At 41.8% G+C, this 16,457-nt stretch overlaps 1 protein-coding gene across 3 annotated transcripts in view; it reads left to right on the top strand.

The window, feature by feature from the left end:
• Positions 1 to 16,457, top strand: part of LOC123981413 (transcription factor 4-like) — a 245,674-nt gene that overhangs the window by 150,138 nt on the left and 79,079 nt on the right. Inside the window, exon 1 of one of the 3 annotated variants that reach the window (XM_046066217.1) lies at positions 6,875 to 7,216. The exons of the other annotated variants lie outside the window; for them this stretch is intronic. Coding sequence (XP_045922173.1) covers positions 7,148 to 7,216 — 69 coding nt within the window. The 5' untranslated portion in view covers positions 6,875 to 7,147. Of the gene's footprint in view, positions 1 to 6,874; positions 7,217 to 16,457 lie in introns of those variants that run through there. 3 annotated transcript variants of the gene reach the window in all.

Genomic DNA, 16,457 nt, shown 5'->3' with positions numbered 1-16,457 from the left:
CTCCTCCTTTCTTCTACAACTACAGGAAGTGGAAGTAGGAAATTTTTTTAGGCTGTTTTTGTCATCCCCCCCATCGAAGTGCTTCCCTCCAATTTGTTGAATTTCTCAAAATGTTCCGTTTGTTAGGCTGAAAAGAAAATCACAGAAAAATCACCATAAGGGCTGCTTTGCATTTTTAATTAAGAAACTAACATATGAATATATTTGCATATTATTGAGTTGCAGATTAAATCATGCATACATAATTAGCATGCAGCAGTGCTCGTTCGTTCGCCCCTCTCTCTCTCTCTCTCTCTCTCTGCACTGTGCTTACTGTTTTTTCGGCAAGCTGTGGTTCTGATGGATGCCAGACACACACACACACACACACACACACACACACACAAACACACTTCTCCTGACACTCAAACACTCCCAGACACACTTGCACCCCCTTTGCAAACATTTTCAGTAGTGTGTGTGTGTGTGTGTGTGTGTGTGTGTGTGTGTGTGTGTGTGTGTGTGTGTGTGAGTGTCTCCTTCACTTGGTTTTTTGGAGGAAAATTAGCGTCTGATTTTCTCCGTCAGAATTGAGGCCACGTCAGGTTTTTATCCTGATTACACCGAATGAAGAACACTCTCTTTCTTTCTTCTCTCACTGTCATTCCTTTAGTCTGTCAGCCTTATTGTCTATCTATCTAGGCTGCGACAAAGTTACTTGTATGTGATCAATTACTCATTGCCAATTACTTCTTGATAAAGTTATTGTTACTTTACTAATTACTAACAGCAGAAGTAATTAATGACACCCTGCATGCAACAGGTGTAGAAACAGAAAAGGAGACAACAGTCTGGAGGTATTTACTGACCATCATCAGCTAGCTTTGATCCATCTCTCATCCTCCAGTTCTGAACAAAACCCAGCTGATTCCTAAATGTACATAAAACATGTACACGCAACTTTGGAGCTACTTTGAGTCGGCTAGCCACTTCACCCACCTCCAGTTCTGACATTAAGCTAACAGGTCAGATGTGGGCTACACCTCAGCCCTGTTTGTTTTTCACCTGACATTAGCTACCAACGGTTTGTGTCGGCACTGTATCCTATGATACAGGCTACAATCATCTGGACTACTTTTGAAACTAAAGAAAATGTGTAAACATGATGTTTCTGAGGTAAGATCTGGAGTTAAAAGACTTTTTTTCCCCCTGTGATTTCTGAGCATATGTATTCTGGATGGACATACAGTATAATTATGACTGAGAAGGAGTGCGATTTTGTCAGTTTATGCGCCGATCTCACCTGTCTCATTCTCACTCACTCACTCACACACAATCTACCTTGCAGCACTTACATGTGATTCTGTTTCAAATAAAAGTGTGTACCCTTATGTTTCTTCTGTGTGTGTGTGCGTGTAGCTGCCTGCTCTCTGCTCTTCTGTCCTGTCGATAACTTTATTGCTTCTAATTTCAGACCTGCAACATAAAAAGACTCAAATCAAAGGCTCACGGTAGAAGGTGGCTGTATGAAGAGAACAAAGTGCCATCATTCTGTGTGTGTGTGTGAGAGAGAGAGAGAGAGAGAGAGAGGCCTTTAGGTGAGCACTGCTCACCTAAAGGCCTCTGTGAGCACAGAATTTAGAGTTATTCCAAAAATAGAATGAAAGAAGAAAAGGAAGACTTACAAAGGAAATGAGGAGGATCGGAATGAAAAATGAAGGCAAAAACAGAGGAAAGAATGCAAGAAAGAGGGAAGGAAAATGGAAAAGGGCTTGGAAAGACAGCAGGTAGAATGAAATAGTACAGGGAGAAGAAAGATGCTGAGAAAACAGGAGGACACAAATAAACTCAGACAACTGGGGAGACAGTGGAGAGCAATGTAGAGAAAGGGCGAGAGACATTGAGAAAGATGAGAGAGCTGAGAGAGAGAGAGAGAGAGAGAGATTGACAACTGGGCGTCGTAATGTGAAGGAAAATCCTGTCAGCATGAAATCAGGATGAAATGTGAGATTATAATTCAACCAGGGATTAGTTGTCATCTCACCACCAGAGAAGAGGAGGAGGAGGAGAGAAGGGCAGGAGGAGGAGAGAAGGAGAGGAGGAGGAGAGAAGGAGAGGGGGAGGAGAGAAGGAGAGGGGGAGGAGAGAAGGGGAGGGGGAGGAGAGAAGGGGAGGAGGAGGAGAGAAGGGGAGTGGGGGAAGAGAGGAGGAAGAAAAGAGGAGGATAAAGGGAGTGAGGGATAAAGTGCAAAGAGGGAAGGAAGAGAAGAAGAAAACAAGGTGGTGGAAGTGAGGGAAAGGAGGGAGGTGGAGGAAGGGAGGAAGGAAAGAAGGAAGGAAGAAGACAAGTGACAGGAAAAAGAGATCAGGAGGGTGATGTGGAGGAATAGGAGGTAAGGAGGATGAAAGGGATGAGATTAGGAGAAAGAGGGTAGACATTGAGTGGCAGTAGGAGGAATGAAAGGCAGGTTACGAGGAAAGGAGGTGCTTAGAGGAGAAACAAGAAGAGAACGAGGAACTAGAGAAGGGAAGAAGAGGAGGAAAACAGGAGGAAGGAGGATGAAGAAATGGGGGGGGGGGGGGGGGGGGTGAATGAAGAAAGGGATGACAAGAGGATGGAACAAGTTATATCTAGTATGACCTTTGGTGGCTTGAGACTGCTGAGACAACGGCTGTTTATGGCCCATTTATGTCCCTGGTCCACCTTAAATAGAGAGGACATGTAAAGGCATTATGTGCTTATGTGACTGTTAGACTACCTTAAGGTCAAAGGTCAGTTTGAACGAGTTTTTAAAAACAGAAAGGACTACACAGCTAAATGTCTCCTCTCCTCTTTTCTTTTCGCCTTTCTCACTTCCTCACACCCTCCCTTCTCTCTCTTCTCTTCTCACCTTTTCCCCTCTCATCACACGTCTTCTCCTCCTCTCCAGACTTCTTTCCTTCTTTCCTCTCTCGTTGTCGCGTCTCCTCTCTTCCTCCATTCTGTACTTCTCCCCACTCACTTCCTCCGCTAATTCAATCCTCCCTCCTTTTCTCTCCTCTCTTCCTTACTACATTCCTCTCTTCTCACATTTTCTCCTGTCCTCCCTGCCTTTCTTATTTCCTCCCTCCTTTTCTTGCCCCCCTTTTTCCCTACCTTCCTTTCTTTTCTCCACCCCTTCCCCTCCCCTTTTCCCCCACTCCTCCTCTTCTACCTCTTTTCTCCTCTCTTTAGTCCCCTCAGTCCTTGTTTGTACATGCCTCTCATTTGCTCTTTTCTTTTCTCATCCCTTCTTCTCTAATCTCCTTCCTCCTTTTCTCTTCTTCTGCCTTTTTTCTCCCTTCTCTCTTCATCTCCGCCGTTTTCCCGCTCTCTCTTCTCATTTCCCTTCCTCTCCTCCCTCCTTTTACCTCTCCTCTTTTCTTTTCTCTTTTCCACCCTCTATTTCCTCCCTGATCACTGAACTTCCTCCTCTCTTCTCCCTTTTACCCTTCTTTTCTCCTCTTCTCTCCAACATTTTCCCCTCCACATTCCCCCTCTCCTCCCTCTTTCCACCACTCTTCATTCTTCTTCGTCTCCTCTGCAGGTTTGTTGACCAAGCAAGCGTCAGACAAAATTAAAAATGCTGTCTCTGCTTCTTTTCTTCAACCAGGTCACTCTTTTTGGGTTCTGTACTTTTCCCCCTGCACTTCTTTCCTCCCTCCATCCCTCCATCTCTCCTTTCATTTCCCATGCAGTCTGGTTGGGTACAATGCTGGGAGCCAGCCAGCGCTGCAGACAGATGGTCCACTTATTAGATGTGCATCAGCCCTCCCTCCCCTTCCTGCAGCCCGCTTTTTAATCAAATTAAAGCCGAAAACAGGGGAGAGAGAGAAAGAGAGAGAGAGAAGGAGAGAGAGAGAGGGTCTGCTCGCTTGTTTTAGAGTCTAATATTTGTTTGAATAGGATGAATGATGACGATGTTAATATGAAATTTGGAAGACTGAACCACTGTCTGTCTGACTGTGTTGGTGACTGCCTGCATCCCTCTCTCTCTCCGCCTCACTCTGTTTTTCTACATCGGTCTTTCTGTTAGTGTGCTTTTTATGTTTTTAAAGAGTAAAATGCACCAATTTTAAACATGAAGATAAGTTTACTTGTTGAAGAACTGGCCATTTACCAGGATGGCTCTAATGAAAACGTGAAAATGTGACATGTAGGAGCGGTATTTTCAAAACTTCACTCAAAGGCTACGTTCAGACTGCAGGCCTTAATACTCAATTCCAATTTTTTTCCCAGAACCAATTTTTTTGTTTGACAGTTCACATTATTGCTTAAATGTGGCCCATATTAGAATCCAGTGTGAATTGTCCACAGCCTGAAAGTAACATGCAACAGAGAATAACACGACATCACACACAGCAGCACGCTGTGGTGCGGAAGTAAACAGAGAGGGTAGCAGCGGTTAGCCCCAGTTAGCCCATTCTTGCTAACCCTGCCGAATTTCACAGGAGACTCCCGTATTTCATTGCCCTCACCCGGTTTACTCTGGGGGTCACATCTCTCATGAATCATAACTAATGTTCACACCTTTCTGTCATTTCCATCACATTCTTTACTGTTTCTGGCGCTGTACGACACGAATGCCCCACAACTCTCTATCTCTCTCTCGCTCCACTGCCTCTGCTTGGATAAGTAGCATGCACGTAACTCAGAAGAGAGGTCGCAGTCCGGTGGATTTCAAGTGTAAGAAAGTGTAAGAATTTGTGAGCAGATGATAGCAAGGTAGAGAAGAAAGCGAGCCACATGTATGATCGTGGCCTTTGTGGAGCTTTTCCGTTCAGTGCAGCTCCGTCTGGCGGGGGAACAGCTGCTCTAGAGTGATGTCAAAGTCGCACCAATTCCGATCTGAGTGTCCAGACTGAGGTCGCATTTAAAAAGAGCCGATCTGGACCACATATGAAAGTGGCCCAAATCCCAACTGGCAAACCACCTGGGGTGGTGATGGTGCAATGGATAAGACACATGCCTTTTGGTGTGAGAGACCCGGGTTCAATCCCCCACTGTTCAACCCATCCACCATTGTGTCCCTGAGCAAGACACTTAACCCCTAGTTGTTCCAGACATGTATAGCAATTCTAAGTTGCTTTGGATAAAAGCGTCAGCTAAATGGAAAAGATCAGATTCCGTGTGACTTGGCCTGTTCACACTATCATAAAAGATCAGCTCTGAGTCACATACTGTATGAGCAAAAATATTGGATTTGGGTCACTTTGGCCTGCAGTCTGAACGAAGTTCTCAAAGAGACAGGAGGCCACAGCTGTTGGCTGTGATGTATGTTTAAGGGAACAATGATACTGTTCACAATCAGTTCAGTCAATCAATATCAGGCTGTAAACAATTCCTCAGGTAAACCAAACATATTTGGAAGAGAATTATCTCATTAATCTCTGTAATACTCTCGTTCTAAAAAGGTTCCAGCTTATTGAAAGCACCTGATTTCATTCAACTAGAAGTAACCCAGTCCTTCATGGCAGACCTGATTGGTGGTGAATCTGGTGAGTCTGTGTTTCTGGATCTGTACACAAACCTGGATGTCAATCAGACTTACAACGGAGGCTCTGTGGTATTTACATTTAATTTTCAAGGCACCATCTGACCAGTTGGAATGAAACTTGTTGCGAATAAACAGTTGAGCAGCTCCTCACACAAAAGTGTTGCTTTAACACAATTATATTTACATAAAAAGCCACATTAGGTAATCACAGCCAGTTGTCTTATGATTTATGTAATATTGCGGATGAGAAAAAAAATCAGGCGTTCAATCAGATCAATAAATTGGAGGTAGCATATTTATGGTGCCTCCTATTGGCCAATTTGAGTTTAAACTCATTTCATGGATCCAGGTGTGCTTCAGCTTTGTCCACAAGACAAAAAGCTCTTGATTAAAGAAGCAAAACCAGAACAGTGAATCTGATAACAAATCCAGTGGCCACTGACAGCATGTCTAGTGACTGACATTTGGTGAGTGAATTGAAAACTGATGATCAGTCAGAGCACCGCCATCAGGTGGTTGCTGCTAGCAGGTCACCATAGCAACCCACACCTGGTTTCTCTGGAAATATTAAAACACAAGAATACATAAGAAAAGGAAATATATTGACAACATTACACAGTTAGGACAGTTTACATTACTGAGAATATAAACACAGAATCTTAAAATACACTTCAATACAGGGGTTTAATATGACTGTGTAGGAGGAATCTGAAGAGAAAAACTATATACATTCTGAAATTTGGCTAGATTTGACTTTTTAAATGCTTCTAAGAAGTCTGTATAGGACATCCTGTAGAACCTGGTAATTGTTGACAATTTATAAAAAAGAAACGAGAGGAAGAAGGAGATGAGAGGGGGAAACAAGGGAGGAGAGGAGGAAACGAGGGAGGAAGAGATGAGAGAAAAAACGAAAGGAGGGAGGAAGAGTGAAAAGGAGAAGAGTGTGTTGAAAGAAGCGCGCGGTCTGAAAGCGGTGGAAAAAGTGAATATTCGGCTCAGTTCAAAGGCAGGCGGCGCACTGCAGCTCCGCGCGCGGGAGGGAGAGAGGGAGGGAGAGAGGGAGGGAGGGGGGTGACTTCCAGATTTACTGTGGAAAGTTGAAAGAGTGTCGGCGACCGCGCGCGTGCCCGCGAGCGCCGATGTTTGTTTATGTGTGCGCGTGTGCTACGTTTCAACCTCTCTCTTTCCGTACATTTTTCGTGTGTGTGTGTGAGAGAGAGAGAGAGAGAGCGATGGGAAGAGAGAGAGAGAGAGAGAGAGAGAGAGAGCGATGGGAAGAGAGAGAGAGAGAGAGAGAGAAGGGGAGGGGCACTTCTCTCTCTCTCTCTCTCTCTCTCTCTCTCTCTCTCTGCCTACTTTGCATATTCCGCGTGCCTCGGCTCGGCCATATGGGAAAATGCAACTGAAGGAATTGTCGGCGGGGGAAAAAAACGCGCAGGCAGGAACACGCGAGCGGAGCGGCAAGAGTTTGACATCATAACAAATCCAAGAAAAGTTCTAACAGAGGAGGAAAAAGAAGAAAGGTGGAGAAGAAGGAAAGAGAAGGGGCGGGGGGAGCGTAATAAACCAAAACAGAGAGAGAAAGGGACAGACACGCGGAGAGAAAAAAGGGAGAAATAGAGTTTTTCTTCTTTCTGCGGAGGAGAGGAACGATGTATTGTGCGTACACCATCCCCGGGATGACAGGCAGCTCACTGATGTACTACTACAACGGCAAAGCGGTAAGACACACTCTTCCATCCCTGCTGCCCTCTCTTTTTCTTCCTCCGCGAGGGTTTGGGAGTCAGACGGAGAGAAGGAGAGAGGGAGGGAGGAGGAGAGAGAGGGAAAAGCAAAGAGGAGAGTGTGTGTGTGTGTGTGTGTGTGTGAGAGAGAGAGAGAGAGAGGAGGTGTGAAGGTGAAGAGTGTCCCTTTTTTACGCACCAACTTAACAGCGCTTCGGTTCAGCGCCGCGCGTCAAAGTGCGAACGAACTGTGAGCTCCTTCTGTCCGTAGGTCGGTTTATTTTGGGGGTAAAACAGAAAAATAAAAGTGTGTGTGTGTGTGTGTGTGGAGAAGGGAATGTGACGGTAGCTGTTGTAGAGTGCAGCAAAGGTTGGACACACTCTTCTGAAATGTGATGAATGTGTATTTATATTGTGTGCGTGTGTGTGTGTGTGTGTGTGTGTGTGTGGGGGGGGGGGGGGGGGTGTCTCACCTCCGCTATGAAAAACAAATATTTTTTTTAAAAAGTAGTCCCAAATCTAACGTTTCTTCTGTTAGCCTGCTGGATTTCGCGCATCGGACTCAGCTTGAAATAATCTGCTGGCAGCTTTATTTCTGTCTTCCTCTGTCGCTTATTGCAATTTTTTAATGGACGTGAATGCAGCAAAATAAGAGTCTTATTACTGAATTGAATTAATGTTTCTTTTGCTCTGAAGCGAAATGACACACGTGGGATTTTTTTTTCCTTGTTTTTTTGGTTGTGTGTTTTATTCAGGGGCTTGTGGCTTTTCATATGTCTCCCAAAGCCGTCATAATTTGACCTCATATTGTGTTTGTTATTAGTTCTTATTATAGTAGGCCTAGAACCCCCTTATTTTACTCATAACCCCGAAAATTTAAGGCATAGCTGTAAAATAAGTCTGTCCTTAATTACATGAGAGTTGTATTTAATATTAATATTAGTGATGTTCTGTCATTAATTATGTTATTTTCAGGCCACTAAAAAATTTAAATGCAGCAAATTCTAAAAATAAGGAATTTGAAGGTCTACCCATCTGCATGTCTATTTATATATGTAAAGCGTACATAGCGGCGTACTTCTAAGTGTTATTTTTGAGTTGTACAGTGTCTCAAAATCATAGTTCACTGTCTGGATGCAAAAAGGAAAATACATCTGAGGAAGTCATCCAGCAAGTATGAAGCTGTCTGACCTCCTGTGAACCTGTCTGTCCGTCTGTCTGTCTGTGTCCCAGTAACCCCCACCTGTAAAACACCAGTAAAAGGGTGAAGTGATTTAGAGAGGGGTGTGTGTGTGTGTGTGTGTGTGTGTCTGTCTGTGTCTGTGTGTGGAGGTGGGGTGAAGTGAAGGCTAGAAATGAGAGACTGGGTGTAAAGCGAAGCGAAGGTGAATGAATTTCACAGGTTTTCGCTTGTAACAGCAGGAACGTCTGCAAGTCACAGGTGTAAATGAAGATGGAGGCTGGCATTTCCTGCAGATCCACCTGTCAGTGAACTGCTCGTCCTCTGTCTGTCTGCCATTGTCTCACATTTGATTTCAAATTTCTGCTTCACATAACATTAAGAGCAACGGAATAGGAAATAGTGAAGAGATGACAGCGAAGACAGAGGGAGGATGAGTACAGGGGGAACAGGAATATTCATCAAGTAATAATTCGTGTCCAAATGTATCATATTAGCAACTCTATAGTTTTTAAATGATTAATACGGCTGAACCAGCACCTTACAGGCCTTCTGTGAAGCTGTGAATATTTGTCCACAAAAATTTGGATATTTATGTAAAAGACAGCAAGCAGGCATTTAATTAAATAAATAATTAAATAATTCTTTTGTAGAGATAATGTATGATTAGATTTTTACAGAAAATGTTTTTAATGTTGCATTTATTTTGACGGTTTTTTGACGATGATTTTGTGGTTTTATTTATATTATTTATACTCTTGGATTTTAATCTTTAGTCTTTTTTACACCCTGTATTTTGTCATTTTTATTTTTGTAGACTAATTTGTGAAAATACTGAAAATGTTGGGATGTTCAGATTTTCTTGATGCTGTAGTGAACAGTAATCTGTGTTCACATGGTTTTGTTGCGGATGTGACCTGTGCAGCTGTAAACAGAGCCTCTGTTGTTTGAACACTGCCACACTAACAGTCATCTTCTGTCTTCTCGGCGGCTGTCGGCTCTCCGGCCTCCATCCGGCCGCCAAGCGCTTCAGCCCCGCGCTGTTGGCCATCCGCTCCGGAGCCTATACTTTTAGCACCCGCTCTCTCCCCGTAGTTTAGGGCCTTCTTTGTATCGTGGCAGCTTCGCCTGAAGCCGGAGTTCTTTAGTTTGGCGATGCCACGGGGGTCGGTGTGGCACCGCTTTGTTTGGCGGCTGGCTGCTAGATGGCACATTGTGCCGACGGTCTTGATCCAATGCCAAGCTCCTTTCCATCTTCACTTTACCCCCCTGTCTCACTCTGTCTGTCTATGTCACAGCTTGCTTACAGCCGCAGTCCACGGGCAGAAAGAGAAAACCCATGAAATAGAAAGTTGCTGTAATGATGTAATGTTGTTTGTCCTCTTGTGTCCTATTTTTGTTGCTCGTTGGTGGCTTTAGCCGGCTGGGTTTGTGGTGCTTTGGTGATTCTCTGGTTGTGTGAAAGCAGACTCAGGCCGGTCGGTGTGTTATGGAGGCAGAGAAGTGGAGCGAGTGGAAACTGGGGCAGAGTGATCAGGGTTTAAGAGAAGAGACAGAAAGGCTCGGACAGATCTGCTGCTGCTGCTGCTGCAGCAGCAAGCTGCGGCCCGGCGAGACCAAAGAGTGAAGAGGCTGAATTGGAGCTTTGGTTTAGGGAGAGTGTGGGGGAGGGCCGAGGGGGAGAGAGGAGGAGGGTGAGGGCCCAGGCCTGAGCTTCGGTTAGCGGCTGTCGGCTCGCTAACTTAAGCTCCAGCGGCTTAATGAGGCAGCAGAAAGCTCGGCTAAAACAAAAGGCCTCATTTAAAGCTGGCCCGGCCAGCCGGCTATTGTTATGCTAACACAGCATTTGAATATTCAGTAAGTTTTAATTAGGAGAGTCCTGAAGCAGCCTGCCAAAATCCTGCAGTCCTCTCTCAATGTGCAGCTACAGGAAACACACACTTTAAACTGACGATTCTGGGTCTGCAATTTATTTAGTGTCTGCTGCTTTTCTGAGACAAGCGACACATCGAACGTGAGAACATTTTAATTAATTTTTTTATTCATAGGTTTTTAGTTAATATGCTCCAATTATAGTCAGATACAAAGTAATATTTCTTATTCTATCTTTTCAAATTAAAATATATTCATATGTTGATTTAAATGGATTTTCAGTTTCAGTTATTGCTAAGAATTGTACATTTAAATACGTTTATAATTCCACTAGAAAGAGTGTTTTCTTTTAATTTTACATTTAGCTTTTTTTTAGTGCCGAACAGCAGAGGCTGCTGTTATAAACCACAGCCACTCAAGAGGGGGTCAGAGGTCGAGGTCAAACTGTCTAATAGAATTCCTCTGTTGAATAAGAATATTGATCTCACAATTCATTTCAGTTTTTAAGTTTTTAGAAATGTAGTGTTTTTTATTTATGAAATCTTATTTCATCCTGAGAATCAAATCCCACCACTACCCATAAAAGATTCAGAAATAATGTGTTGATGTGTTTCACTGTTTTTAGACACAAGTAGGAAAATTGCAGAAATTATAAATTGATTGCAGTGTTATGTAACGTCACTTTAATGAATCTGCCATCGACTCAGAGACGCAGTTTGAAACCTCTTCTGGTGGAAATATTAAAATGACTAAAACTACAGAGGAAAGCTTTTCATGCCTGCAGCAGTATATATGCAAATTGACGCGTGTTTGTGTGTTGACACTGTTGTTTAATAGACACAAGGTGCATGAGTTTGATAGTGTGGTCTTTCTCTTTACGTTCCCTTTGTGTACTTGCAAGCGTAAAATGAGAATGTGTTTTTCACATGTTCATGTGCACTTAAATACACAGTAAAGGAGAGTTCTAGTGAGTGTTATAGTGAAGCCAGTGTGTGTGGACGTCCTATGTGCTCAGTAGTCTGGAATTAGAGCACAGCGTGTTATGCAATTATAACTTTATAAATAGATGCAGTGTGTGTGTGTGTTTGTGTGTGTGTGTGTGTGTCTGTGTGTGTGCGCAGCCTATGTCTCCATCTGTTTGTGTTATTTGAACAACACAAAAAAGCAGATTTTATTGCGGTATATTTTTTTGTATAAATGCGGCGATTTACATGTCCTTTCTTTGTGACTGATGTTAACCGTTGCTATATGAGTGTGTGCGTGTGTGTTTGAATTAGGAAATGTGTGTGTTTGTGTGTCAACGTGCTCCTTTTCTTCATATTTGTGTACATTTTTTACAAACACTGATAACATGTCTCTGTCTGTGATGAGTGTGTGTTTGTAGATTACTACACTCTGTTTTTCAGTTTTAGGGTTGGACCTGTCTCCATACTTAAGGTTAAAATTAAATCAGTCTGAAAACGGATTATGTGTGTTTGTTTTATTTTTTCGAATGTGTGTAATGTATGTGTTACTCCGCTCTGTACCGGAGGATAAAAGTCAATGTGTGTTTGTTGTGCGTGTCTGAGTACTTTCATACACTCTCCTAAACCTTTTTTTGTATGAAACGCTAAACACATTCATTGTTTATGCGTGTGTATGTGTGCGTAAAGTGCTGCCCTGACAGTAGGGTCATTCAGTTTTTTCTCCACTGACTTGTGTGTATGTGTGTGTGTGTGTGTGTGTGTGTGCGTGTGTGTGTGTGTGCGTGTGCGCGTGTGTTTTGTCCGGTCGGTGAAAGCCTGACACACCATTCAGGCTTTAACTTAATCCTTCTGCATCAGATTATCTGACACTGATGCCGCTGATATACACACACACACACACACACACACACACACACTGCAGTCTTAACACAACACTACTTTTTCTTTTAAATAAAAAAGAAGTAAGTAAAAAATGAAATGTTGCGATGTTGTAAATGATGTGCTTACTGACGACCTTTAGGAGGTGTGTGGTGCTTTCAAACGTAACCACAACCATTACTGTCTGTTGTCATCTCTCTCTGAATTATTTTGATATTTATGCAACACAAAATGATTAATTCCCAGTTCTGATGTCAGTTACATGAATTATCAGGCTAAAAAGTCTGTTTTCTTTGAATATATTGGATGTTTATTGGAAGCTATGAGACAATGTTAGAAGTCATAAAATATCATTTTAATCTCTGGTAACTGAAATTTTTGACCTAATTATTAAATAATTAATCCAACAAATAACCCAACAGATTAACCGATTATTAAAATAATTTATTGGATTTAGCCGCTAATGAAGAACTGTCACGTTTTCTTCTTTCGGTTAGCTTTTTTGTTAAATTTTGGAAATGTTTGTTTAGCTGACATCCAGACACTAGTGTCGATTACAGTATGTTTTGTGGACGTGTGATGAGACTTCTCTCTTTCATGATTTCTTGTGTGTTTCTGCTCTTCATTACTAATGTAGGGGAAAGGGTAATTAGCAGGTCATTAGTGATGTCATAGTTGTCACATGTTTGAAATATAAATGTCAGGGTGGCTGCTGATGAAGAGCTGATGTGTTGGTGATGAGACGTTTTCTTGTTTAATCTTTCATAAAGCTGTAAGATTACTTTCTTTCATCTATACGTGCTTTGCTTGTACATGCATCGTGTATATGTTTTGTATATTTTGTGTAAATGTAGTTTGGTAGGTTCTGGTTCATTTGCTGCAGCATCAGTGGCAGTTTCTGTATGTTATTAAGAGCTAGTGTTAAATTGAGGTTCATCTTAACTGTTTACTTCCTATTTATGTATTTTTTGATGTGTGGTTTTAGGTCAGGGGTTAATGCAGCTGTGTCGTGTTAAAATGTGGCGGAGAGATTTAAATGATGTGTGATGTTATTGGTTACCTAAAGTCAAAATAAAATGTTTAAATGTGTTTAATGGCACTTTATGTTTATCTGCAATGAAAAGAGATGGGATGAGCTGAGCTGAGAGTAAGGAAGCATGCAGTCTGTAGGATTAAATGTCTGTGCTGCAACATTTCAAACATGTATTGTTTATATCGTTTGTTCAGGTGCAATAGAACCACCTCAGAATGTCCTTAAATTAATTTGATAAATATCAGACCTTAGAATCAGTCGTAAAATTGTCTGGAATTTGCATTTATCAACATCATCATATGAGATTTTATTGCTCATGTTGTCTGAATTAGTCAAACTCTTAAGCAGCACAATCAGAAGAGACAAACTTTCATCCAAATTAACATAACATACCTAAAGAGCTCCATATTATATCTATATATTTATATCTTTTCTGCAAGTGGCTTGATTGTCAATTGAGAACAAATCACAGGTGTCACATCACTGACTCTAATGTATTATCACAAGCTACATTATTGTATTGGGAAATATCCAACATATGCATATAATCTAGAACGCATCATTGGAATAAAAATATATTCCATATACACAGCATATATACTTTTTGTTTTACAATAAATATACAATTTCATTCAAAGAGATACACATGTAATCTAAAGTGGATCTTAAAAAATTACAATATTTCACTGCTAGGAAAAGAGGCTTCCAAAAAAAAATGCAAAATGTGATTGAAAATTCTGCTGGAAAAAAAATGCACGTGGAGCTTGTGATCGCAGGACTGCAAGACGGGCAAGTTTTTGGATGTGTGGTAAATCCTGTCACCTGCTGATTTATGAGTCCGATTTATCAGACTCTATACTCGTGTCATTGTCAGAAAGCAGTCACTCCACTCTATCTGTCCAAAACTATGTTAAATGTATTTATATTTGGTCTCACATTGAGCTTTCTTAGACCGAGAATGCCAAAAGTACCAGAATGCAACTGGAATTTGGCAAAAATAGTGAATGTAATCGCAGCATCTGCTTTCTTCCATTGATATTATGCAGGCTGTAACACGGACTCTGGTCAGTTTTTCTCTCGCTCTCTTTATAAACCCTTGACTTTAATGTGCAAGGTCGCAGCTGCCAAATTGATGTGCATGCATATCAATACACACACACATAGTTAAACAGTGAGTCATCCGTGTGTGTGTGTGTGTGTGTGTGTGTGTGTGTGTGTGTCCCATAAGGGAAGGTGGACTGTAGCAGAGTAGAATGGCTCGGCATTCTTTGGATAGCTGGGAATTTCCACCCTGACCTGTCCATGGGAAGAGAAGCTCTGTGTCTCTGAGTCGCAGGTTTGATTCCCAGTGTCTGACTGAGTGCCTGCCAGCTTGATCAAACCACTGAACATCAAGGTCAGCTGGCAGACAGGCTGCAGCAGCGGTAGGTGATGGTTCATGTGTCTGGTTGGCTGGCTGTAGATGCACACAGACCATCAGGGTACGTAAGCCTTTTAGCTGCCCATAGAGTTAGCCCTCTGGCAGCCATATTGGAGGTCTAGAAACTTTCGTGTCAGTGACTGTAAGGGACTAATTACTATCCATTACTTATTGGGAACTGATCACTTAATCATTGATCCTATGGACTGATTTGTGTTTAGAAAATGTTAGCTTGTTAGTTACCCCATCTGATTACTAAGCTAGACAATGGTTCTAGTTAAAGCTAATGCTAGCTTCATTTACATATAAGGTAGTGCACTAATCACCAGATGTTAGATTTTTGCCACATAAGGCTAGGAGAAGCTAATGCTAACTTCAACTACAAGATACATTAGCTAGTCTGCTAAAAATCCCCCCCCCCCCATCCTCTTTCTGTTTTATGGAGGTAACGTCTTATCAGGGAGCCTCAGACTGTGATTGCTGTGTGACTAATGTTGGATTGTAGTTTGGGTTTAGCTTTGTAGAATTTGTTCGGTAAATCTACAAAATTTAATCTATTCCCTTTTGGATAAATTTTGGATCAGTTCAGCTGCTGTGGATCGATCCTAAAGTATCGATATTTCTGATGCCAACGTTTCCTGCTCTAGGATTGATACTCATATAAAAGGATCGATATCTAAACACAGTCATTTGGAATGAGTGTGTGTTTTATCATAAGTATCTTACTGTCACCAGGATGGTCTAATTATAGGCTACTCGGTTGATAGGAACTACTTCTCCTTCCGCCTGTCAAAGTCATGCTTGCGCTACGGCTCTGTGACGGAAATACTTTGGCAACACTGCAAACTTCGTTAAACATCTGAGATTAAGTCTGTCACAATAATATGATGATGTTATGAAGCGGCAGTTCTGAGCAGGATATTTTCATTATAATTAAAGAATATGATAGTAGTTTGATGTCTTGTCATTATGCAGCTATTATTTTGAATTGGTAAGGCTACAGCCTACTCCTTATTTCTCTAAATACAGAAACGGGAGGGGGGAGGTCACATTAAACTAGAAATAAAATATGTAAAAAGTATTGGTATTGGTATCGGTATCAGCAATACCAGCCTGGGTATCACTTGGTATTGGATCAGATAGAAATTAATTGGTGTCGCACATCACAAGCGACAAAACATTCTGAATATGACACAACCCTTTCCACTGTGCAAGTCGCTTGGGCTGTATCAAGGCTTATGGGTGTTATAGTATTTAAAGTTGACCTTGCAAATTGCTGGAAAAAACAAACAAATGAAGATGATTCGTTATTGAAACACTGCAAGCAATGGTCTTAATATCAGCCTTTAAATTGCATATCTTGACTACACTGATGTTTGAAAATTTACACCAGTGGCTGGACTGAATTTGTTTCTTTTGAACTGCACTTCAGTCATGCTAGATGCCATTTTGGCTTTGGTTTGAATGAATTCAAAAAAATGGAACATCAGTACTTTTTAACTAAGGCTATAAAACAACATACTAAATATGTGGGGCTACTGTGTGGATGCTGCTGTTTTGTGATTAGGCTCCTGTTATTAAATTTAGGATAAAAGGATAAAAATATTTGAATATTTTTTAAACATCTGATTGTATTGCAAGAAGTAACGACGCGTTTGTAGCACAGGATTTATTCAGTGCTTCAGTTTGAGTTCCTACTCACCCGGCTTCTCTTTCATAAAACATAACAATACCCCAGCTGGGCTTTTATGTCCTGCACTGTTGCAAAACATTGTCTGTACTACATTATCACTTCAGCTCTTATTTCGTTGTGCTGTGATTGTCTCTCCTGTATGATTCTTCTGTGTTCAGGGGTATTTGGTTTCTCTGCCGTGTGGCTGCTGTTGCTC

Source organism: Micropterus dolomieu, linkage group LG13 (genome assembly GCF_021292245.1).
Source record: "Micropterus dolomieu isolate WLL.071019.BEF.003 ecotype Adirondacks linkage group LG13, ASM2129224v1, whole genome shotgun sequence".
Lineage (NCBI taxonomy): Eukaryota > Metazoa > Chordata > Actinopteri > Centrarchiformes > Centrarchidae > Micropterus > Micropterus dolomieu.
The sequence above is the reverse complement of the archived record's forward strand: the minus strand, read 5'-3'. Positions and strand labels throughout refer to the sequence as shown.